Raw genomic sequence first — 25,453 nt, forward strand, 5'->3', positions numbered from 1 at the left:
AACACTGCCAGCAAAGCCAGGGAGCTGTCACCCACTCACCACTGCCCCCGACCCCACTGCACTTCGCACCAGAAGGCCGACTTCAAAATCACCTGTGCTTTTTGTGGTTACACCTCATGGTGTTTTGGAGGCCAGAGCAGTGTTTGGATCTTCCTAGACTCTGTGCCCTGGCGCCTAGGAAGATTCGGGCCTCTGTTTTGGAGAATGTGCCTCATGCGGAGTTTGTGTGATGTCCCTCCCAGGAGGCCCAGGTGGTCCTTCTCCAGGAGGAGTGCCACCACTTGCTTCTCAAGGCATCCCGGCAGGTGGCAGGACTTGTGGCAGGACTTGTGCTCTTCTTGTTAACAGCGTTTGCTCTGATCCTGGGTTAAGGCGGTGTCTGCCTGGCTTCTCCCTTGGGAACTTTTTCTTTCCCCTTTGTAATTAATGAGTACTTCATGGGGACTTTGGAATTCCCTATCTAGAATTTCTCTTAAATCCTGTTCCTCATCCAGTGCCCTTGGCGTAGGACAGTATGGCTTCGTGGCTCCATAGAGTATCAGTGGCGAATCCTTTGTGGCTATGATTATTTACTCTGATGGCCAGGTTTTCTCAAATTTATCCAGCAGGAACCTCTTGAGGCTGGTTTCTATATCCCAGATTGTCCACGCTGGCCTTGAGCACTTCCTTACTTTTGGGTACAAGAAGATGTTTCAGTCTCTTGTTATTCTTTTTCTTCCACAACCCTCGAGCTTTTTTCTCCAAAAAGAATGGTGGTTAGAAGTGTAGTTGATGCTAAGCATGCTGATTGCTCTTGGGTTATCGCTGCTCAGCCCCTCCCAGTGGACAGAGGGAGGGAGAGAGAGAAAACGTGTACAACACACACACGCACATTCACATCCGTATGTTGAAAACCATGTATTAACACTGCCACTTCCAGTTGCAGGCCACTTGCGATGCTAAGGGTGAACTCAAGCTTCTTCTTTTCTGTATTTATAATTCCCTTCTCTAAATCGAGAAACCGGCTGCAATTATCCTTAGTACATTGATTTGATTGATTAATCCTCCTGGGTATAACCAGCCTCCCAACTTGGAGGCCACCCCTTCCCCAAAATGATACTTATGTTTTTGAGTTTTGTTTTGTTGGTACTGAGGACTGAACCCAGGGGCATTTGCTTCTGAGCTGCACCCCCTGCCCTGTTCCACTTTTTATTTTGAAATAGGGTCTCACTAATTGCTAAGGCTGCCTGTGGACCTGTGATCCTCCTGTCTCCGCCTTCCAAGTACTGGGTTACAGACATGTGCCACCACACCTGGCACTGCTGTTGTTTTTCCTGCAAAGTTCCTGTGTTGGGAGACTGGCCCTCAATGTAATGATATGGGAGGTGGACTTTAAGAGGTAAGGCCTAGTGGGAAGTGCCTAGGTCAGTTGAGGGCATGCCCTTGGAAAGAGTTCTGGGGCCTTGGTCTTTCTCTGCCTTCCATATTCCTCCCACCATGGTGATGTATCTGCTGTTATCCTTCACAGAGGCCAAAACATGGAGGGCACCTGCCTTCTACTTCAGTGTCCAGAATTCCACATAAACCTCTTGACCAAGTTACCATACCTCAGATATTTTGTTACAGTAATAAATACTGGATTTAGACAGAAAATTGGTACCAAACAGTGATTACCAGTAATGAATACCTGAAATGCGGAAGTATCTTTGGACATGGATTACCGGCAGGAGTTGGAGAGTTGGGAAGAGCAGGCTAGAAAAAGCTTGGCACACCCTCAGCAAAGCCTTGTGGGTGATTCTGTTGAAGACTCAGAAGACGAAGAGATGGGGAACTCATCATGGGGATTCTATCAGAAATTAGACCAAAGACCCATTTGTTGTGCTGAGATGAACCTGACTGCATTGTGTTCATGCCCCACGACTTTATGCAAGGCTGAGATTAAGAATAACAGACTAGGAGCCGGGCATGGTGGCGCACACTTGTAATCCCAGTTCTTAAAGGCTAGACAGGAGGCTCACAGATTCGCAGCCAGCCTCGGCTACTTAGTGAGACCCTCCTCAACTTAGTGAGACCTTGTTTCAAAATAAAGAATAAAAAAGAGGGCTGGGGGTATAGCTCAGGGGTAGAATGCCCCTGAGTGCAATCCCCGGTACACACACACACACACACACACACACACACACACACACACACACACGACTAAGTACACTGAACAACCACTTCCTAGAGATTAATCCTCCGTACATTTGGAACAAACCTTGAGGACATCTAGGAAATCTTCGAGACCACCTCTCTCATGAGAAGCCCAGGGACCTTCCAGGACGCAATTATCTTGTGGGAGCCCTGATGATGAGGATCGATCACTGCCTCGGCCCTGGGGCACCTCGGGATTCTGGATTTCCAGCGAACTGCTCTGTGGCTCAAGAAGTCTGAGTATTGCTTGTGCCGGGGCCAGCCTGTGGGGTCCGCATGGAGCTGACGTTGTAGACCTCACTAAGCTGAGGTCTCACTCAAAGGAAGGCCCAGGATTCCAGCGCAAGCTTGCCACAGAGTCAGAGCCCCTGTAGAGTCCCTCAGGGGGGTGATGCCTAGTGGGCTTTGGGAATGGGGCTGTAGCAGAGCCCTGAGGCAGGTAGAGAGAGCAGCAGCATGCCAGACCCGCCCAGGAAAGCCGCAGTACCATCATGCAGCCCGCGGGCATCCACCAACAGGCCGCAGGCGCCCGGTCCAGGTTGCAGTGCCCACCCTCACCACAGGACCCAGACGTGGAGCCTTCAACTCCGCTCTGGGCTCCTTACTCCTTTCTGCTGTCCCCTTTCCCTTTAGAAAGGGAAATGTTTACCACTGTCCCAGTGCCTTATTTTAGAAGTAGTAATCCTTTTTTTGGTTTTGCAGTCTCACAACTGGGAGAAGTTTGTCTTGATGAATCTCAAGTGGGAAGTTAGACTTTTGAATTAGTGTTAAAACGAATTAAGACCTTGGAACTCTCAGACACTGAGTGATCGTGTTTTGCGTTGTGAGGACATGGATCTCAGGGATGGGGGCAGCATTCTGTGGGTTCAGTGTGGCTTTAATGTCTTCCTCAAAGGTTCATGGGTTGAAATTTAACCCCCAATGTAGCATGTAAAGAATTGAAAGTTAAAATGACTTGTGTTTAGAGCAGGGCTTTGGGGAGGTGATTAGGCGTGGAAAAAGTTGTCAGGATGGAGCTGCTGAGGTTAAACCCTGGTGGCTTTATGAAGACAGGGACAGATCAGAAGAATCATGTGCGCACTGCCTGGCTCTTGTCCCGTGATGTCCTCGTACCCAAAACCACGAGCCCAAATCAGCCTCCTTCCTTTACGACTGGCGCCGTCTGTGGTGCGGTGTTACTGGCAACGGAGGGCATACTCACACAGATGCCTCCCTCGGCCTGCTCAGACCCCGCCACCCGGTTCATTGCCCCCACGGGTCAGCCTCTGCCACTCTGTGCTCTGAGCGCCTCCTCTGGTGAGACCCTGCACTGCTCGCCTTGTGTTGAAGACTAGGATGAAGGACCCGGCTCGTCTCAAGGAAAACTGCAGGCTGACTGCCTGGGCCTTCCTGGAAGGCTGAGTTCTGTACTGTCCTGAAGTCCTCCCGCTGTCTCGGCTGCCTCCTCTCCCCAGCGATTTGCACGACCTGCCTCAGAGCTCCAGCAGAGCTGGCTCATGCAAGGAACATGCTCATGGCCTTAAATTAAATAAGAATTAAAATAGAACCAGACGTGGTGGCGCACGCTTATAATCCCAACATTCTGGAGGTAGAGACCAGAGGATCGCCGACAGCCTCAGCTACTTACAACTTGCAACTCAGTGAGACCCTGTTTCAAAAATAAAGAATAAAAATTTAGGGCTGGGGGTATCTCCCAGAGGTAGAATGCCCCTGAGTTTCATCCCCAGTACCACAAAACAAAAAGAATAAAAATAGAACACTCCTCAGAGCACTTTACACATGCATTTACACTTCCAGCTCTTAACTCTTAGCTACTTGGTAACCATTTTAGTTATTATTATTATTTTTTTTTTTGCAGGTTTGGGAATGGAACCCAGGGGCATTTGACCTCCGACCTACACCTCCCTGCCCTATTTTTTATTCTTTATTTTGAAACAGGGTCTCACTAAGTTACAGAGGGCCTCACTAAGTAGATTAGGCTGTCTGCGAACCGCAATCCTCTGGTCTCAGCCTCCCGAATGCTGGGATTACAAGTGCATGGCACCATGTCCCATGTGGGGCTCTATTTGTATTCGTGTGTGTGTGTGTGTGTGTGTGTGTGTGTGTGTGTGTGTGTGTGTGTGTCTGGGGATGGAACCCATCGGCATTTGACCTCCAAGCTGTACCCCCTGCCCTATTTTTTATTCTTCATTTTGAAACAGGGTTTCACTAAGTTGCAGAGGGCCTCACTAAGTAGCTGTCTACAAACTGCGATCCTCCTGTCTCAGCCTCCCAAATGCTGGGATTACAAGCATGTGCCACCACGCCTGGCTCTATTTGTATTCTTAAATAGAAAAAATTCTTAAATCCTATTTAAGAATTTCTATTCTTAAATTAAAAAAAAAAAGGTAAGTATAGTGTGGGGCAGTGATATCCACCTGTAATCTCATTACTTGGGAGACCAAAACAAGAGAATCGTGGTTTTCCAGTTCAGTGTGTGGTAATTTAGCCAAGACTCTGCGTCAAAAATAAAAAGGGCTGGCACATTTAACCTCTGAAATGGGGTAAAACGTGCCTCAGTTCTTTCTCCAGTACTACCCCCCCAAATAAATAAGCACAGAATTACCAATAAATAGAAGCCTGTGGAGAGGGGCAGCAACTAATGTGTGTTGGTACTTCACCTTTAAGGGAACTGTCTTAATGCAGCGCATCACACTGAAAAAGCACAGAATTGATTCTTGATTCTGTCTTTAAACGGGGAGAAAAAGTGAAGCAGGTGTTTGTGGCTCTGGGCTGTTTCCTGGCTCCAACTTCACAAAAGCCTGAAAGCGCTTTCTGAGTCAGGAGACAGCTGGCAGACCCCTGCTGTCCCTGCACACCCTGTTGCTGCTTCAGCTACACCGGCTTTGCAGGGATGTCCAGAGCTGGATCATCTAAAATGGTACTGGGAAGGCTGCTGATGGAGATGTACGCAGCCCCTGAAATCATCTCTCTGCATCAGTGTTTTCTCTTCAGCCTGTGCAAAGGATCAGAAACGTCGCTAGTCGACTGCATTGCTGTGTGTTCTGACGTCTAGCCTGGCCAATTTGCTTGTTATTCATCTGTGGTCTCTCTGGGTGTTCTCTCGCACAGAACACGTACACCAATGCGGATAAGTTGCTAGAAGCGGCAGAGCAGCTGGCGCAGACCGGGGAGTGTGACCCGGAAGAGATCTATCAGGCGGCCCATCAGCTTGAAGACCGAATACAAGATTTCGTTCGACGCGTTGAGCAACGGAAGATCCTACTGGACATGTCGGTGTCCTTTCACACCCACGTAAAAGAGGTAAGAAAGGAGGGGACAAAAATAGAATCCAGGTCGGACAGAGTCTTTGAACTTCTGAAGGAATTTGAATTTGTTCATCATGTAAAACATTGGACAGAAGCTGGCGAGCTATGAACTGTAGCCCTAAGTACCAAGTGTGTCTATGCAATGGGAGAAAAGCAAGACTTTTAGAAAGTGCTGGCCTTCCACGTGCAGGGGCGCATCCTAGGCTGGGGCTGTCTCTAGGAGTGGGAGGTAGGTCGGTGGCAGGGGAGAGAGTTGAAGATGGTGAAGGGGACGGGGGAGCAGAGAAGACCAGACACTGAAAGATTCCTTCAAGTTCAGAGAGAGACAGAGCACGCCCATGGGGCTCAGAGCTGTGCGTCCGGCAGCGGAGGACCTGCATGTTGTGGGCACAACGCTGCTTCCTCTCTGTGTTGGCCTGGAGCGTGATGGAAGTGATGACCGCCTTCTGGGCTTATCAGTCTGCTCTCAGCTGCTCATAAAAGTGAATAGTATGGCACAGTGAACTTAAATGTATCATAGCCAACCTGTAACCAACGTTAATGTTAATGTCATAAGGATACTCTGTTAGTAAGCTTAGCTCATGATGAAAATATATGTTATTTGGAGTCTGAAAAATAGATACTGATTATACCTAAAACATTTGTATTATTTTTGGTAGTTATCATAAAAAATTAAATTGTAATAAAAATTAGATTTTTCAGGGTGACTACATATTGATGAGAGATGCCAATTTACTGCATCTTTTATCTCTCAAAGGAAAAAAAATTCTTTCCTTCTCAAAGGACCTTTACAAAGTCTCATAATATATCATGGTATGGCTTTTTATAAGTTGAAAAGTTATAAAAGGGAGCTTCTGGGTAATTTGTAATGAAGTACAGGGAAGTCTATGATTATAAGATAAGAAGGACCTGGGGGGCTAAGGCAGGAGGAGCAAAGGCTCCAGGCCAGTATATGGTAATTCACTGAGACCCTATTTCAAAAGTTAAGGGCTACCCGGCGTGGTGGCACACGCTTGTAATACCCGCATTTGGGAGGCGGAGACAGGAGGATCGTGCAAGTTCGAAGCCAGCCACGCTGGCTTAAAAAAAGTATAAAATATCCAAAAAATCCAAAAAAATCCAAAAATATCCAAAAAATATCCAAAAAATCCAAAAATATCCAAAAAAAAGTATAAAATAGTTCCAGGAGTAGAGCCTGGAGGTAGAAGGGTTTCCAGGAATCCCAATACCGCCCCCCCCAAAAAAAAAGTTAAGGGCACAAAAAAAGGGCTCTGGGTGTAGCTCAGAGGTAAAATGTCTCTGGGTTCAGTCCCAGTGCCACAAAAGAAAATAAAAAGAAAAAAGATGAAAAAGAGGAAGATCTAGGAATATAAGGCCTCTAAGTAGAGAGTAAAGTCTGGGATCTAAGATCAGGGACCAATAAACTAATTTAAAGGAAAGGAATTTCCTTACCAGTTTGGGGTCACTAGAAGTTTATGAAGCCGGTGGAGGGAGGAGTTGGCAAATTGTTGAGCCCAGGCCCAGACAGTTTGTGCTTCTGCCTGGCCTGGGATTGCGGCCTGTGCACAGTCCTTTCTGCAGAGAGGACTTCATAAATCTGAGTTGATCACCAAGATAAGAAACCAACACAGCCAGCTTTTCTCTATTCATCAAAATGCTATAACTAAAAAAGGCTTTAAAAGGTTTACACAGAGACGTTTCCCCCAGGAACGTGTTAGGCGAACCTTCTTCAGGGGAGCTTCTAGCTGGGATGCACAGTCCGAGGCTGAGTTCCTCCTCTGGCTGAGTAGAGCTGCAGTGCCCACTGCTCCCCTGCCTCTGCTGGCTCCCTGCCATTCAGATCCGATGAGGTCGCCCCCGCTTGACCCATTGGTGACTCTCGGTGGTGTCTGTAGGAGCAGCCTTTAGTGCCTCCAGATGCCCAGTGGAGGCCACACTTCCCTCCTAGCCACTCTGCGTCGCCCCATGCTTCTGGGCTTCTCCCATCCGCACAGTGTCCTGATCTGTGACACTCCAGGGACTCGCGCCTCCTCCTGCCCAGGCACCGGTAGCTGCTCTTCCCACTGCTCTCCAGAGCTCCGTACACAAACCTTTCACACCTGCCATGTTGTCATGAGGCCTCCTTGCCATCGCACACAGCTCTTGTCTGCTAATATATTCAGCAGTTGAGCGGGCTAAGGTATGGATGTAACTTTCTTTTAGGACAGACAGTCTTTCCATGAGGCAGGATCAGTGGTCTAGATGACTGTGTCTACTCTTTGCTCCTAAGGAGGCAGATCCTGGGACGACTGGGAGAAAAGTATTTTGCAGAAGCTCTCCTGCAGAGATGCAGTTGAGGTTTGTTGGTTTTTGTCACATCAGCAGCAGTTTGAAGGGGAAAAATCGTATAATAAAAGCATTCCAGGTAGCCATCCATGGGGAGTCTGTATTTTCAGCAGGCTTGGAGGTTATTTAAAGTGAAAATAACCTTTTGTTTTCATTGACTTACATTCAGGAACTCCTAGTGAGTCTGCAGGCCAAGGAGACCACACTGTGTCTTAAAGGTTGAGGGGCTTGCTTTCACCACGGGGGCGCTCAGTGTGTTCACTCTTCCCTCTCATAGGAGAAGCCACATAGTAGCACCGACCAGGATAGCATGCTTCGCCCGACTGCTTCCTCTCAAATGTTGTGCACCGTTGGAAATGACCCAGAGCCAAAGAAGGCTTTGGTGGCAGCTGCATCATGTGCACACGGGCCTAGGGCAGCTGGAGTGCAGCTTTAGGGAGCGGGGGCCGAGGCGAGGATTGCAGCTGGGCGCCCCGCACACTCCCACTGCATTTCTGTCCCGGCCGTTTCCTCAAGGGCCCAGCCCCAGAATTTGCTGTGTTCTTCCTACGTGCTGCTTGGGAGCCCTAAACTCCAGGCATGCTTGATAGGGTTTATGCAGGAAGAATGGTTTCTTTAGTTGTGTGGTTTTTTGTGGTACTGGGGTTCCTGGAAACCCTTCTACCTCCAGGCTACACTCCCAGACGTGTGTGTGTGTGTGTGTGTGTGGTACTGGGGTTCCTAGAAGCCCTTCTACCTCCGGGCTACACTCCCAGACACCCATTTTATACTTTTTTATTTGGAAACAGGGTCTGTTAAGCCAGCACTGCTGGCTTCAAAACTGCGTGATCCTTCTGTCTCCGCCTCCCAAGCGTGGGGATTACAAGTGAGCACCACCACGCCCAGCTTTAGTTGTGTTTTGAAGCAGGTTACTGACTGAAAACTCAGAGAAGTGTAGAACAAATTTAATTAATTTACAGTGAAATTAAGGGCCAAGAGGAGGAAGTCATGCTGAATTGATAGATATTTGTGTAAAGTCACTAAATGTATTAGTCTTTCAACTTGAATGAAATCTTCTAAGAGGTATGTTACCTGAATCAGTCCTTCTCAAGTACATCATACACTTTAGAATTACATAGACAAAAGGGTAGAAAAAGAAGCTTGGCATTTCACTGAGGCAGGTTCCTGAGCACTCGTCCCATGCCCTCCCGATGTGGAAGTCCCCTCCTGCAGCGCAGGGGCTCCACAGTGATTCTCCTGCTTTTACCTGGACAAGGATGCCACTGTTTCATTTTGCAGTTTGTTCCTGGCTCTCTGATGAGGTGACCTCATAACAAATCACTTTAAAGAGTCCTGGTCAAGGTGGGGTCTGCTTAAAGTTAGCTCAGGGAGGTCTTTGGGGATCCCACCTGGAGCAATAGGAGGTGGAGGTAGCCTGGCCACGGACTTAGACCCAATACACAGACACCAGGACTCTTCTTGACCTTACTGTCCTGGCCGGTGGAAGAAAGGACACTTGTTCCTGGGAAGAGAGAAAAGGACATGTTTTCACAAGGTGGATTTAGTGACCAGTATTCTCATGTTCAAATACACCAAAAGCCTAACTCTCTTTATCCATTCATACTTATTCAACTCCTTCTCAAAAGTAGCCCCTGCTGCACCTTTGAAATTTGCAGGTTATTTGAGGCAAATAGCTAGTAACATTGAGCTCTGGGCCAGAGCGTGTTTTTCTGGAATTGATTCTATGACCCTGCACTGATTTTTGTTCTTGGACGCCATGGTTTCCCAGGAAAGATCATTCCCATTTGAATTCGGATGCATTTCTTGCTGGGTTAAGTAAAGCAACCTCTTGGTTCTGCTTCTGCAAACTGACGCGCTGAACTGGGACAAGTTTTTGTTTTGAGTCATGCCAGGAAAAGAGAAGCCCTTTCATTTTATTCAGAAGTCAAAACTAAAGGCCTCCCAGCCACCTGGAGATCTTCTTTTGTCTGTCAAAGCATACCAGTCGAGCTTCATTCTTATGCCTAGCAATTGAGCACGCAGCCTTCCTTCTTCTCTGCACGTTGCGCCAGTGCCTTGCCCTGGCCCGGGGAGGCTGCTTGAAGCGAGAGCTCCGGTGGCCGCTGGTGTGAGGTGGAGCTTTCTGAGAGGTTCCTCCGCAGGTTCTCACCCAGTATACTGAAAACACACCCGGTGCGAAGGGGCCCAGGGGTCTCGTCTCCTTGTGGCACTAGAGGGCCCATCAGGCAGTCTGAAGGTACATAATGCCCGTCACTTCCAGTGCTTGCGTACGGGACCCAACTTCCTCCTCCAGGGCTCACCTGAGAAGACCTGCCTCTGTACTCTACATGAAAACTACTCTCTGGTTCCTCATTTATTCACATTTTGCCAGATTTATATGTGCTTTGTGTGGGTCAGTTTAGTGAAGTTTTACCTTGTGTAGCTTTGTGTGACTACCACTACTTTCAGCGTACAGAATTGATCTATCACTAGAGGGCGCCCTTGTGCCGTCTCCTGAAAGCTGGATGACTAAAACTGTGGTTTAACTTTATGGAATTTCTACTTGATCATATTGGACTAGTATTTTCAAGTAGAGGAAATATTACCATAGGGAGCTCAGACATATCTCACACACCATAGTCACTTCCAAGTGATTACTGAATATCTTAATGAATGATATATCATCTTCATTTGTAACTCAGCTTCACAATAGAGGTTAAAAGCACGTAACTGTACACTGATCCTAAATCTTATAGAGTTTCATTGTATGGTCACTTCCAAATGGAGAGCTATAGACTAATTAGCTGTCTGTAGCTAGAACTTGATTAATGTAATATAAAATATGAAGCAGGAAGCGTAATGTATAGGTCTCTAAATGTCCAACTGAAAATGCACGTACACATGTGGTCGCATTTACTTTTAAATTCCATTTGAAAAGGCATTTTAATACTCTTGATATCTTATTTTGGCACTCAGCTTCATAAACTAAGTGATTTTATTATCAAAGAGACACAACAGGCCTTTGGTTCACTGGGAGAGTGAACTGTCCCAGTGTGTTTCAGCCGAGGGCTGCTGTTCGCCTGCCAGGGTAGAGAGATTGGTCACCGGCAGGGTATTAGCTGGGGTTTTCCCAGGGCAGCTTCAAAGCGCCACACAGCTAGGCTTGGAGAGTCGCTTAAGACTTTTTTGTTTTTTCGGTACTGAGGATGGAACCCAGGGGACACTACACCCCAGCCCAATTTTTTTTATTATTTATTTTGAAACAGGGTCTCTCTGAGTTGCAAAGGGCCTCAGTAAGTAGCCGAGGCTCTCCGCAAACCATGATCCTTCTGTCTCGATCTCCCAAGTGCTGGGATTATGAGCATGTGCCACCACGCCCAGCTTCTCTTCCCTTTTTTAAAGCATAGAACTCAGAAGCAGAAGATCCGGGATGGGCTGGGTTTTCTCCATGGCAGTGCTGGTGATGGTGGAGGCAGCCGGAGGCTCCGCTTCAGCTTAATCTCTCCTGCCATTCCTTGCTCCCCTCAGGAGACTCTTCACACACAGGCTGCTGGAAATGAAAGAGGCTCTGTAAGAAAGACTCAGGTCTTCCACTGAGTTCAGGCCTCTGTTCCAACACAAGTTATCACCAAATCGCATCTGATGATCTTTAAGGAACTGTGGGCCAGAGACTCTAGACACATTTGTGATTTTTTAAGAACATAGATTTCTTATTCAGGTTGAGATAAATCCTGGGCAGAGTGCCAGGAAGTAAAGGAAGGAGCAGGTGAGCCCATTATAACGTGTTAAGTATATTTGATTCTTTACTAGTTTCCTGGCTAGATGCAGGGTACATGACAGAGTTAGTGTAGGCCATCTGATCAGGCCATTTGTAGACAAACCTGTAAGTTAGGGCTGTGTCTTAGGACCGTGACTAGAAGGAGACTGTAAAAAAAAAAAAGAAAGAAATGAAAACTGAAGGTGTCACCACAAGAACAACACACCTTATTCTCCACAGCGATCTCTGTGTGGACGAAGGTGTTTCTTATAGTGAGACAAGACTCATACCCACTGGGAAAAATATATAATTTCCAGTCCAAAGCTACAAGCGGGACAGACCTGCGGCCAAGGGTGGCGATGGGAGATGGTGGACAGGTCAGTGCTGGTGGTCCTGAGGCCCAGCAGGACAGACTGGCTTCACCACTTGGTGTCACCTTCTAGAGGAGGGACATCAGTGTAGTGGAATCTTTGAACTAACGCCACCTAACTGTTCAGAACTGCACACGTCCGGAGAGATCGCTCATCTGCATTCAGGCAGCCTGAAGACTGTGTCGTGTTGAGGCTGTTAATCTTGTTTGAGGACAAAGTCGGTGCCCAAGCAGAATGGTTGTTGCATTAAAACCCTTGCGAGGGAGGCCGTGGGTGCAGGTGATGGCTAGTGGCTGATGTCGGCAGCAGGGCTGGGGGAATGTCCAGCATCGGTGGCAGACCTCTGGCCCCACACAGAAAGCCTGTGAGTGGTAGACTGGCCGGAAGGCATGCTCGCCCAGGTCTAGATGAGGGCCTGCGAAATATTGGATGATAGAATTCGATGGCACTTGATGTTCCCAGGTACCAACTTGAGGAAAAGAGTGTGTGATCTGTTGGGCATGTGCTAGAATGTAGATAGCTCCTAATGTCAGCTTCCTTTTTTAGTGAAATGGGGCTTGATTTCATGTCTGGGCGTTGGAGCCCCATTGAGCCCACGCTGCTGCTTAGCTCTGCCACTCACCGCCCATGTCCTGTGCCTGGCTGGGCGTCCTCACCACTCCTGTGGGCCTCACCTGATCCTCCAGATTCTGTGGCGTCCTCCCACCAGTGCTGGGGTGTCCATGCATGTCCTTGTAACATGCAGAGCTGCCCCAAGCATGCGTGTGTGCTTTCTCCTTTGCGCTGATATCTTTCCTGGTACTGACTTTGCTTTGCCCTCTTTTCCCACCCCTACCCCATACATTCTTCATAAATTTTCTCCCAACATATTAAGGGATCTTTTATCCCACCCACCCAAGAACAGAAAGACACTCCTCAAACCCCTGCAATTCCTTAATCAGGGCAAGTAGGCGTGTGCACCCAAAGTACAGTTCATTATTTCAGGCAGAAGAATGTGCTGTACGCGGTGAGAACAATTCCCTTTTTTATCCCTGTTTCTTAATACCTGAAACAGAATCACATTTTCTGTGCATAATGGTTGCCTTCTGAAATTGCTTCTGCAAGTTGCCCTCGAAACTACCCAGTTCTGCTTCTCACTGGTAGCGCCTCTGGGCAGCTGTGGCTTTGATGCGCCCCTGCTGGCCTTACTGCACCCCCGCCCATGTAGGTACCATGTGACTGCCTTCCTCAAAATCAGGAGGACAAGACAGGCCCCTGTGGACACGCGCTCTTGGTGAATGAGCACCGCACACCCCTGTGGTCATCTCATTGGGTTCTCAAGCTGGCTTTGTGAGTTAGTGAAGATGTGTACAGTAAAATTACTCAATTTCATAAATGAAAAACGTAGAAAGCTCCAAGGAGTTTCCCTGGGTCCCACGAGTATCTGTGGCCTCCTCCCCTCCCCCTTCTCCAGATGGCCACCACCTGAAGCCTGTGTCCTCACCGTGCATCAGGTGCTTACCCACCCGGAGCACAGAGGGACTACAACGGAAGCAGTTCCTAGGGCTCAGGGCTCCCAGGCTTACTCAGCTGGACTAAGTAAGGACCACAGGAACGAATCTAGGGACTGCAAAGCTGAAAAGAAAAAAATGAACGAGGTAGAAGGAGCAAGACTACATTTAAAACCTGACGTCAAGCCGGGCGTGGTGGCGCACGCTTGTAATCCCCACGGAATCTTGTAGCCCGGAGGTAGATGACCCCTGGGTTATATCTTCAGTACCACCAAAATAAAAAAGAACATTTTTCTTAAGACTTTTTTTTTTTTTTTTTTTTTTGGTGGTGGTGGTACTGGGGATGGAACCCAGGGGCCTTCTACCTCCGAGCTACACTCCCAGACCTATTTTATATTTTATTTGTAAACAGGGTCTCTTAAGCCAGCTGAGCTGGCTTCGAACCTGGGTGATCCTCTTGTCTCAGCCTCCCAAGCGTGGGGATTACAAGCGTGCGCCACCACGCCCGGCTTGATGTCAGGTTTTAAATGTAGTCTTGCTCCTTCTACCTCGTTCATTCTTTTCTCTTCAGCTTTGCAGTCCCTAGATTCGTCCCTGTGGTCCTGCTTGGCATTGCCTCTTTTCCTAGTTTGACAGACACCCAGGCAGGCTGAGCGCATTGCTCCAGGAACACATGTTGAGTAGACCAGGGTACTGTAGGAGATATACTAAGTGTGGTACTTAGCTAGTTTGTTTTTAAACTACCCGGTGGAAAGTCAACGGTCTGACCCCAGATACCCACAACTCTTCCCCTAGACCTGGGAGGAAGCAGTTTCTGGGAACCTGACTATTCTAGTACCTTTTTCTCATACTGTACTATTTTTACAAGTAAAATGATTGAAATGTGAGAGAATATTAACAGACTACGTGACACATCTCAAACTATTAGTAGAGACCTGGATACATTTTGAAAAATATCTAGAGAGAAGATTTTAAAACTTGGTAATTTTCCTTTTTTTATTTTTTATTTTTGGTGGTACTGGGGTTCTTGGAAGCCCTTCTACCTCCGGGCCACACTCCGAGACCTATTTTATATTTTTATTTGGAAACAGGGTCTCTTAAGCCAGCGCGGCTGGCTTCGAACCTGCGCGATCCTCCTGTCTCCGCCTCCCAAGCGCGGGGATTACAAGTGTGCGCCACCACGCCCGGCAAAACTTGGTAGTTTTTCTTAGACCAAAATCAACAATAGTGGATAACAGTGGCATATTTTGTTATTATTTATGTATCATCTTTATCCGCCAGGCCACTTGTTGTATATGAAACTGGGAATTGAGCCCAGGAGAGTTCTGTCCCTGGCCTACACCCACAGCCCCATTTTGGTTTTCATTTTTTATTTGGAAACAGAGGCTTAGTAAATTACCCCACGTTGGCATAGAACCTGCGATCCTCCTGTTTCAGCCTCCCAGGTGCAGGGGAGTAGGTACACACCGCCACACCCAGCTGCCGGCCAATCTCTGCTCTCTTGTTTCTGTTTTGTTTTGTTGTTTGAACTGAGGATTGGACTCAGGGGCATCCCCTCCTCCAGTGCTTTTTATTTTTTATTTTGAAACAAATCTCTGAAGTCAGGATTTGAACTCAAGCAGTCTGACTTGAGAACCTCATACTTCTTATGTGCCGTTTTTGTTTTTGTTAACATCCTAATTATCACTGTAGAAGAAACATTAATCCCTGCTACTACAGGGTAGTTATGTGGAAGCCTTCCCTGTGTGTCACGCATCGGGCCAATTCCAAGAGCCATCTGATATTCTCTTAGTCCGTGTATAAAAGGAAGAGTTGTTAAAATTTTTTCGTAACTTTTAAAGCATATTTTTATTAGTATTGCTGGAGAGGATACAGTCATCCCCACCCAGATAGGTACAGTGCCCCCCTTCTTTTTTGCAGTACATTTTTTATTCTTTATTTTGAAACGGGTCTCACTGAGCTAAGTAGCTGAGGCTGTCCTTGAAAGATCCTCCTGTCTCAGCCTCCCAAATGCTAGGATTACAAGTGTGCGCCATCCACCAGGCTTTCCTTGCCCCTCTTCTTGTCCCAGAAGTTGGGTCCTTGAGTTAGGCTCACAGTGAGCTGGGGAGAGGCTGCCAAGCCCCCAGGCAGGGCTAGACACTTCAAGGCCTACATGGCACCTGGAGCAGTCCGGGACAGCTCTGAGCAGCATCAGGGGAGGACCTGATTCACAGGTGGGAAACACCCAGGACAGTTCCTTTCCTGGGTTTGTTTATATCATGAGAGGACTGGGGACGGCTCCAGTGAAGCAAACATATTCAAGGGAAGTTGAGATTCCGAGAGAAGGGGGTAAGTAAATGATTTTATCTTTCAGCAGAACAAATACAATTGCAAAAGTGTCCATCTTGATTACATTTCTGTAATCCCAGTACTTAGGAGGCTGAGACAGGAGGATCTCAGGCTCGAGGCCAGTGCAGTAACTTAATGAGATCCTGATTTATTTCAGAATAAATAAAGGCCAGGAGTGTAGCTCAGTGGTAGAATGTCCCTGAGTTCCGTCCCCTGTGCGACAAACAACCAAACAAGTTCACTGATGAGATCACAAGTCCTGGATATTCTTTGTAATATTTATTAGAAATATTTTTATTTCTAAAAAAATATAAGCATGTCTTGGTAAGTTATTTGTTACTGCTCAGAATAACCTAATTGGCCCATACTTGGGCAGAACAATTCTTGTCTGTTCAGTTCACTCTAACTAGGGCAGTTGCCATGTGTCTAGAGCATGCCGTCTGCACACGAGGCTCCGGCTGCCTCCCGCTTCGTCTGGTTCTCTTGGTAACTCCTTCGGGCAGTGTTGGGATTCTGAGGATCCCTGTTTTATCAAACTGAGTAAACAAGAAATCAAGTTTAACTAATGCTTTGTTAAGCTTTTCTTAAGTCTAGATTGCCTGCCTGTAAATCGCATGGTAGTGTTACCACTGTAGCACAAAGGTATAATAGTACTGTAGTATTCCTGTCTAGTACTCTGTGTACAGCGGTATAACACCGCTATAATGCGCCTGTGCAATACCACCGTGGTATAATGGCATAATACCCCAGTAGTGCTGTTTTATGATACAACTGTAGTGCGATGATAAAACACCCCTGTAGTACTGCTGTACAGTACCACTGTGATATGCTGTACGGTCCCACCGCAACACTATAATACAGTGCACAGTGTTATAGGATTATAATACAGTATAACTTACAACAACTGAGAATGTTTTCCATGGAAAGTGTTAGGCAACTTGAAAGATTCCTCGCTGTCCTAACGCTGCTACCCTTCCTGTTAAATATAAACGTCGCTGCCATGTTCACGAGTATCTAGAGGAAAGCAAAAACCAAACCCAAACAAGAAAACAAGAAAATGTTACTTGATGGTAGAGCTGTTGGCGATGGCCCAGAACATCAGGCGGTATTTGGTGACTTGACGAATGGCATTTTTTATGTTGAAATAAAATGTCGGCACAAATGTGCCGAGGTCTCCTTTCTGATGCCAGCTTTTCTGCTGGGCACCATTTGGGGCAGACCCTTCATCACCCAGGCCTCGCTTTCGTAATCTGTAAATGGAAGTGTCGAACCAGCCCGTCTCTAAGATTCCTCTAATTCAGATTTTTGAAGTTGCAGGGGGCCTCACTAAGTTACTGAGGCTGACCTCAAATTTGGTTCACCTGTCTCAGCCTCCCAAGAACTATATTAAAATGGAGGTCAGATTGTATATGTATATTTGGAAGAAGCAAAAGCCATCCGGTGATTCTCTTGTTTTCAACTGAAGATATGTTCACTAGCAGAAGGCCTTTTAAAAGTTTTCCTTGGACATGCTATTATTAGGTGTTTGCAGATTGAGTTATTATTGGAGATTTGCACTGTGAGATACCAGTTATTTGGAGTGACTAAAATTACGAAGACTGGCTGGGCGTGGTGGTTCACGCTTATAATCCCAGCATTTGGGAGGCTGAGACAGGAGGATTTGGGTTCGCGGCCAGCCTCAGCTACTTAGTGAGGCCCTCTGCAACTCAGGGAGACCCTGTTCAAAATAAAGATTAAAAAATAGGGCTGGGAATGTAGCTCTGAGGTACAATGCCCCCTGGGTTTAATCCCCAGTTTTTTGTGTGTTTTTTTAAAGACCATGTTGGGTGAGAACATGGAGGAATTAGGACTCCCACGTATGTCCACTGGTTGAATGTAAACATCGCTGCCACTTTGGAAACATTTGGCAGTTTCTTAAAAAGTTAAACATTGTACTTACCATATGATCCAGGCATCTCATGCCTAGATTTTTACCTAAGAGAAGGAAAATACGGGTTCCAACAGATACTGCCTGTTTTTTTAGCAGCTTCTTTTTTTTTTTTTTTTTTTTTTTTTGTGGTACTGGGGATGGAACCCAAGGGCTTTTCTGCCTCTGGGCTATACTCCCAGATCTATTTTATACTTTATTTGGAAACAGGGTCTCACTAAGTTGCTGAGAGCCTCACTCAGTAGCTGAGGCTGGCTTCACACCTGTGCGATCCTCTGGTCTCAGCCACGGGGACTACAAGCGTGTACCACCATGCCCGGCTTTTAACAGCTTCTTGATAGCCTCAAACTTGAACTGACTGTGATGCCCATGAGCAAATGAATAGACAAGTGTGGTCGATGTGTATAAGTGACTGCTATGCAACAGTAAGAAAAGAATGCGCCATCGCACGGAGAGTAGTGGGGCTGAATCTCAGCAATCCTGCTGAAGGAAAGGAGCCGGACCAAAGCAGTGCCTATTGTGCAATTCCATCTCTATGTATGTTTTAAGGAAATGGAAGCTTATCTGTCATGGCGGATGCCGCGGGGCCTGAGAACGCTTCTGGGTGAAGCAGCTGGTCACTGTTTTCATCGCAGGAACCTTGCATGGGTATAAACGTGTCAGAACTCACCACCGGGTCAGTGTATGTCAGCTGTGCCTCAGTAAAGCCGGTTTACAAAAAAGGCTTAGCTCAGAAACGGGTGACCGAGGAAAGGCCCGTCTCTTCCTGCAGGCGCAGTTTTAACCTGTGAGTCCCAAGGGTAGCAGCCGTTGGCCACAGTGGCCTCTTGACCCCTGGCCGCGGTGGCGCTGAGTAGATGCCAGCAAGATGTGTCCCCAAGGGAGCCGGCGACGTTTCTCCACACACAGCCCCCGCTGCTGAGCCACCAGGGCCTGTTCTGCTGAATTAATTGCCCATTTTGGTTCCTGGAATGGTACCCCAGAGATCTGAGGGGCTAATGGGCTCCAGGAAGCAGCCTGTGCTCCGATCCCCCGCTCCCGCCAGGCCCCAAGTCCTCTTACCTCTCCTCTTCTAAGTCTTTACTAGTCCAGGCCCTAGGGGGCCATGATTCCTGGCAGTGGTGGTGAAGGTGTGCTTCTTGAAGGAGAAAGGGCCACCATGGGCCCTGGGGGCGCAGGCTGGGCTCCTCCAGCACCACCTCCCAGTCCTGCCCCGCACTTGGGTTCTTCTCCATCCTCTGCTTCCTTCTGTTCCGAGGAATGTAATTACCTCCAAGGGGTAGTTAAGTAATTAATAATGGAGTGTAATGCCTTTGCTAAAAATAAAGCTATCTGCCCGCTAAGGCAGGAGTGTGGAAGAATGCCTCTCATGCCCAGCAGACGTTTCTATTGTCTGAGGGAGTCTTTTCGTATTTCCTTCGCACTGCAGATTGAGCCTGGGAAGAATGGGGAAGAGCAGCTTCCCTTCCCTTTCCTTTTTCTCTTTTGTGACCGTCCCTTCCGCCTCGCTGCCTGTTTATTTTTCTCCACAGCGGTGGAGCACTGTGTTTTTTTTTTCTGTGTGTGCGCGCGTGTGTTCCGCTGCCTCTGGGACTGTTTGGGATGCTTCTCCTCCCTCTCTCACTGCCTCCCTCCCTCCCTCTCTCCCTCCCTTCCTTCCTTTCCTCCCCTCTCTGGTTGCTGCCTGCCCCGTTCCCTGGCTCTCGAGTGGCCCGGTGTGTGTGCCACCGGCTCACTGTGCCCCTCTGTCTGTCCCAGCTGTGGACATGGCTGGAGGAGCTGCAGAAGGAGCTGCTGGACGACGTGTACGCCGAGTCGGTGGAGGCCGTGCAGGACCTCATCAAGCGCTTCGGGCAGCAGCAGCAGACCACGCTGCAGGTGACCGTCAACGTGATCAAGGAAGGGGAGGACCTCATCCAGCAGCTGAGGTGAGGTGGGCCTCGCGCCCCGACCGTGCAAACGGGTCCTGAAGTCCTGCCTCCTCTCTTGCTCTTCTGAATGACTGACTCATGTCTCTGATTCCGTCCAACTAGGTAACAGAGGGCAGCCGGGGATTCCGAGGCGAAGCTCTCTTTCCTCTTTCTCTCTCTTCTCCCTCACATTTTTTGCACTCGTTTTTCACATTACAACATTGACTAGCGATCCACAGATTTCAGCTCTTATTAATATTTTTCTCTTAACATCTGCCTAGTAATTATGGAAATGTCTTCATTGATAGATTATCTGAACCTCCTAGGATTGCATCCACAGGCGCTCAGGACCTGTCCGTCTCGAGCCTGGCAGCATCTAGCGTGCAGGACACTCAGCCCTCCACGCTTCCTGGCAGGAGGCGGGTATTATACGTTCCCTTTTGTTGTGTTGGGGACCATTTACGCAAGTTTAGTGCCCCAGGTATCACTCAGAGGAGGCTTGGTGAAGCCATTGACTGACAGACACCAGGGTTGTTCACTGCTGAGAGCGAGCCAGGCAAAAGTTACCAAAGATTTGACTGCATTAAAGGTTAACCTCTCACAAGCAATCTGACTCGTCATCGTATTAAATAGGTATCATCTATTCCCTCTACTTAAGAAGAAAAATGGCTAAAAATAAACTCTACCCAAGCAATCTTGTGTAATTATTAGACTTCTCCTGGGAGTGACTCGGGAGAACATGCCTGAGCCCTCCTGCGCGTCCTCAGAGGTGCTGGGCTGCTCAGAGGAAGGAGCCGGGCTGTTTTCAGAGACAAAGTCCAGCTTCCTGCCAGCTCTCTTCCCTGAAGGTCTGAGTTGCCCGGATCTGGTGTCTAACAATGTGAGACTTTCTCATTCAATTCCTGTTTGTCTTGTTAAAACCCCACTCCCTGCTGTATCCTCCCAGGGACTCCGCCATCTCCAGTAACAAGACCCCCCACAACAGCTCCATCAACCACATCGAGACGGTGCTGCAGCAGCTGGACGAGGCCCAGTCGCAGATGGAGGAGCTCTTCCAGGAGCGCAAGATCAAGCTGGAGCTCTTCCTGCAGCTGCGGATATTTGAGAGGGACGCCATCGATGTGAGTGCCCCCGCCCCCTGAGGGCCCAGAGGCTGGCATCCCTGCTCTGCCTGCCCCTGGTTCCCGCCCTGCTCCCCACCGCGCCCCCAGCCTCCACTCGAGGAGGGCAGAGGAAGGAAAGCCTCAGAGGCGCTGACCTCTTCCTCAGGCTGCCCTGGGCGGCTGGGGGCAGAGGCTAGTGGGCTCAACCCGCAGGAGCCACTCCAGCCAGGGCTGAGAGCGAAGTAGAAGGCAGCATCTTTAGAAGCAAGGGATGCTCCTGGTCCAGGTGTGTGTCGACCTGGATTGGCTGTGGCTCTAGAGGCGTCGGCTGGAGGCAGGCATGGCTCTGTTCCCTCACTCCCTCACATCCCTTCTGTCTTCCTCTCTTTCCTTCTCCCTACCTCTCCTCTGCCCTCCTCTCTGTCCTTCTCCCTCTAAGATTGGGGTAATCTTAGCTTAGGAATTTTAGGAAACAGAAACATCACTTTTATTCCCTAACAGAGGCGCCCTTAGATTCTCTATAATTCATGCCTAAAAATGGACTTTTGCACTTTTTTTTTTTTTTTTTTTTTTTTGGTGGTACTGGGGTTCCTGGAAACCCTTCTACCTCCGGGCTACACTCCTCGACCTATTTTATACTTTTTATTTGGAAACAGGGTCTCCTAAGCCAGCGCGGCTGGCTTCGAACCTGCACGATCCTCCTGTCTCCGCCTCCCAAGTGCAGGGACTACAAGTGTGTGCCACCACGCCCGGCCACTTTTGAACCTTTTTATGTGAATAAGAGAAGGAAGTCCAGGCTCCTTTTAGCTTTCTCCAACAAGGGGGGGAAGGGTTGTGAGTTCTGGACCCTGGAGCGTCTTTTCTCTCAGACTTGACCTCGTGAACAGAAGTGAGTGTCAGTGGGGGCGTCCGCAGCTCTGTGAGGCAGGTGACAGCCGGCCGCTCCTTCTGGCCTGGCCGCGGGGCCCTGCGTGGGGGCTCTGGTCGGCCCAGGGACGCTCTCACAGGTGTCTTTGGTGGGCTGCTTGTTGCCATTAACAAAAGAACACCTTGGCTTTCACATCACTGCCATCAGTTAATAGCAAAAAGGAGTTAACCCTGGCCACGGTGTGTAGTCACCCTGCTCACGTTTTGCCGGTGCCTTGCCCTTCCGATCGACATGGAGCCACTCAGAGGAGGGTGCGCTGGTATCTCCGTGGCCTGGACCTGCCCTAGGGTGCAAGGGGTAAACAGAGGCAGAACCTGTTTTCCTCCATAACTCCAAAGGACTCGCTTCTGTGACACTTTCGACTGCTTATTAAGTATTTTCAGTTAAGGAACATAAAGCAATTAGAAGCATTCGTTGAAGTTTTTCTTCTAGGACAGTTTGATTTTTTTTAATTGACTTTATTTGTACTAATGCTGCTTTGTTCTGCTGGAAGTAGTGGTGGTTGTGGCGTCATTGGGAAGAGAACCTAGGGGCGGTCTACCTGTCAGCTACACCCCGGCCCTATTTTATATTTTATTTTGAAACAGTTCTAAGTTGTGGAGGGTCTCGCCAAGTTTCTGAGGCTGGTTGTGAGCCTGTGATCCTCCTGTTTGAGCCTCTGAAATACTGGAATTACAGGTGTGCACCACTGTGCCCGGTGGATTAATGCTTCTTAAAAATGGAAAAAAGTTTCGTTGTATTTTTACTTTTCACTGAACCAGATCAGGAAACACAGATTTTGTTTTCCCCACACTGACAGCACAGAATGACAAGTGCCAAAAATAAAGCCCGCACTCACCAGGTGCCAGACCCAGGCGAGTGCATTGCTGAGCTACGGAAATTAACCTGAAGTTCTATCTTAGGCCAGCGTCAGGTGTGGGTTAGAAGGTCTTCAGAGACTGTGGCCGCAGAACTCCCTTTCTCTTTAATAATCCTGAAATATGACAAGTCTGAGCAGTGTAGGCATGGCCAGGTCTCCCCTCTTATCCTGGAAGATGCCTGTCCTCTGATTGCTCAAGATATTCTCTTACTTGGTTATTTTTTTAATCTCTCCCATCTCTTTTCTTTTAGCTAGAATAGCATCCATCTCACAATGGATCGAGATTCTCTATGGCTTTGTGGAATTCTATTTCTAAAATGCTGGTAGTTCACCCTGCAGATGTTCCAAATAAGATCGGCTTTGTTGATCTAAAAAGAGCAACAGAATCACTAACAGAGTATCCTTAGCACTTTCATTATGTATAAATTTCAGGAGAGAAGTTTAGACTATCTACAAATTCCAAGATACACTTCCTAAGTTTGTTAGTTATTTCTCCTAAGAATCAACGCTCAAAACCTGACCCTACTCTCTGGAGTCATTACTTTGCCGTGGGTTTCTCCTCTGCTGGGCAGGTAGCCAGCTGCAGCGCGGCGGTAACCAGTTGTCATGTGGCTTTGGAAAGGCAGGGTCTTTTCCTGATGACCCTTTGATCTGTGCAGCCTCGGGAGTCTCTTTATGCTCAGCGAGTGTTTTCGGTTCTGCCGCCTTAGCCCATTGCTCTTTGCTTATTACCCATTGCCTGGTGTTGTCTGAGCCTCTGTTATCTCCACTAGACATTATTACTAGTGTGGCCCACCACCACACCTGAATCTTCCTTTCCACGGGCCCAAAAGGAAGCAAACATTAAGAAAAAAGATCCTCCTGATAGCAGACATAGGTTAAAGTTTACAGTGATCTGGAGGAGGGAATACTAGGGGTTGAACCCAAGGCTTTCTGCCTGTAAGCTACACCCCAGCCCTTTTATTTATTTATTTGTTTTTATTTATTTTTTGGTGGTACTGGGGTTCCTGGAAGCCCTTCTACCTCTGGACTACACTCCCAGACCTATTTTTATATTTTTATTTGGAAACAGGGTCTCTTAAGCCAGTGTGGCTGGCTTTGAACCTGCGTGATCCTCCTGTCTCCGCCTCCCAAGCACGGGGATTATAAGCGTGTGCCACCACGCCCGGCATTATTTTTTTTATTTTGAAACAGAGTCTCGCTAGGTTGCAGAGAGCCTCCCCAAGTTTGCTGAGGCTGATTTTGAACCTGTGATGTTCCTGTCTCACTCAGCCTCCCAAGTAATAGGATTACAGGCATGTGCAACCACATCCTGCTGTTTTTCTTTTTTCAAATCATTTTCTTAGAGAAAGATTTTTTTTCTTAAATTTTTTTTTTGTTCCATCCAGGTATGGTGGTATATACCTGTAATCCCAGACTTGGGAGGCTGAGACAGGAGGATTGCAGGTTCACTACCAGCCTCAGCAACTTAGCAAAGCCCTCCGCAACTTAGTGAGAGCCTGTTTCAAAATAAAATAGGTGCTTGAGGTGTAGCTCAGAAGAATGCCCCTGGGTTCAGTCCTTAGTCACACACACACACACACACACACACACACACACACACACACACACACAAATCCCCATCCCCTTTCCCCTCAGTTTCTTCATGGTTTATGTCAAATTTTGCATTGCTTTAATTTATTAATTTTATAATGGAGTACAGTTTAATATAATATGGACATTTTATATTCTACTCAAATAGAATAAATCAAAAGATTTGTGCTCTGGGAGCTTTGAGAGACCTTAGGTTTTTATTACTTGCCCTCTGCTACCTGGATTTTTATGCAAACACTGACATTCTCAAAGATTCACACTAATTTGATCAATGCTTATGTAGACAAATAAATTAGCATCCATTGGAAATGATATTTCAACAAATTATATTTCAACAATTTCAATAATAATATTCCTTTACAAAATATTCTTCCTTGTTTTTGGATTTTATAATTTTAGTCTTAATTTGGAGGAGGGTATGGAGTATTGAAGCCAGGAATATTTTTACCTCTGAGCTACACCTCCAGCCCTTTTTATTTTTTATTTTGAAACAGGGTTTTGCTAGGTTGCTGCAGCTGACAGTGAACCTGTCACCCTTCTGTCTCAGCTTCCCAAGCACTGAGATTATAGGCAGGCACCACCACAGCCCGCTTTAGTCTTAATTTTTAAAAATCATATTATGAAAGTTTTCAAATCTATGTCGAAGTAGAAAGAATAATAAGATGAAGCTTCCATTCGCGTATCATCTAAATTCATAAGACTGGCTTTAAATCCCTTTTGTTATGTTAGGCTAAAGTATTTAGAGAAAACCTGCTTACTTATCATTTCACTCTTAAAAATCTTTCCTAAAGATTTCCAAAAAATGAGGCCATTTTCTTATACACCCATGGTGCACTAAATACCTCACCTGTTTCTTATTTCTTTCTTTTTTCCTTTTTTTTTTTTAACCTGCTGAACCCAGGGACATTCTACCTCTAAACTACATTCCAAGTCTTATTATTATTATTATTATTATTATTATTATTATTATTATTATTTTTAAATTTGGAAGCAAGGTCTAAGTTGCTGATTCTGGCCTGGAACCTGTTATCCTCCTGTCTCAGCCTCCCAAGCATTGGGATTGCAGGCATGCACCACCATGCTCGTCTTCACCCATTTATTTCTCACCATCCTAGTACCCAGCACAAGCTCAGATTTGCACAGGTCCCTCAGTTGGAGGCACCCAGGACACTTCCTGTGTTTGGTGGTTGGTCTCCTAGACTAGAATCGGCTTTCCTTCCTCTGCTTGTCATCTTTGTTGTTGTTGTTGTTGTTGTTGTTGTTGTTGTTGTTGTTGTTCTGTTGTTTTTGTTTTGTTTTTGTTATTGGTCCATGATATTTGGAGTGCCGTGGGTCAGTCATCAGAAACCAGGCCTCGAATTCTGTATTTCCTCACTTGACTTCTTTTAGGTGAAATGTTT

At 47.3% G+C, this 25,453-nt stretch overlaps 1 protein-coding gene across 1 annotated transcript in view; it reads left to right on the plus strand.

Annotated features, from left to right (window-relative positions):
* Positions 1-25,453, plus strand: part of TRIO (trio Rho guanine nucleotide exchange factor) — a gene marked incomplete at both ends in the record, with an annotated part of 341,738 nt that overhangs the window by 188,415 nt on the left and 127,870 nt on the right. The window contains 3 exons of the mRNA XM_080704883.1: positions 5,284-5,475; positions 19,419-19,588; positions 20,517-20,691. Of these exons, the coding sequence (XP_080561009.1) occupies positions 5,284-5,475; positions 19,419-19,588; positions 20,517-20,691 (537 nt within the window). The remainder of the gene's footprint in view (positions 1-5,283; positions 5,476-19,418; positions 19,589-20,516; positions 20,692-25,453) is intronic.

The sequence above is a fragment of the Muscardinus avellanarius genome (genome assembly GCF_963383645.1).
Source record: "Muscardinus avellanarius genome assembly, chromosome: 1".
Taxonomy (NCBI): Eukaryota; Metazoa; Chordata; class Mammalia; order Rodentia; family Gliridae; genus Muscardinus; species Muscardinus avellanarius.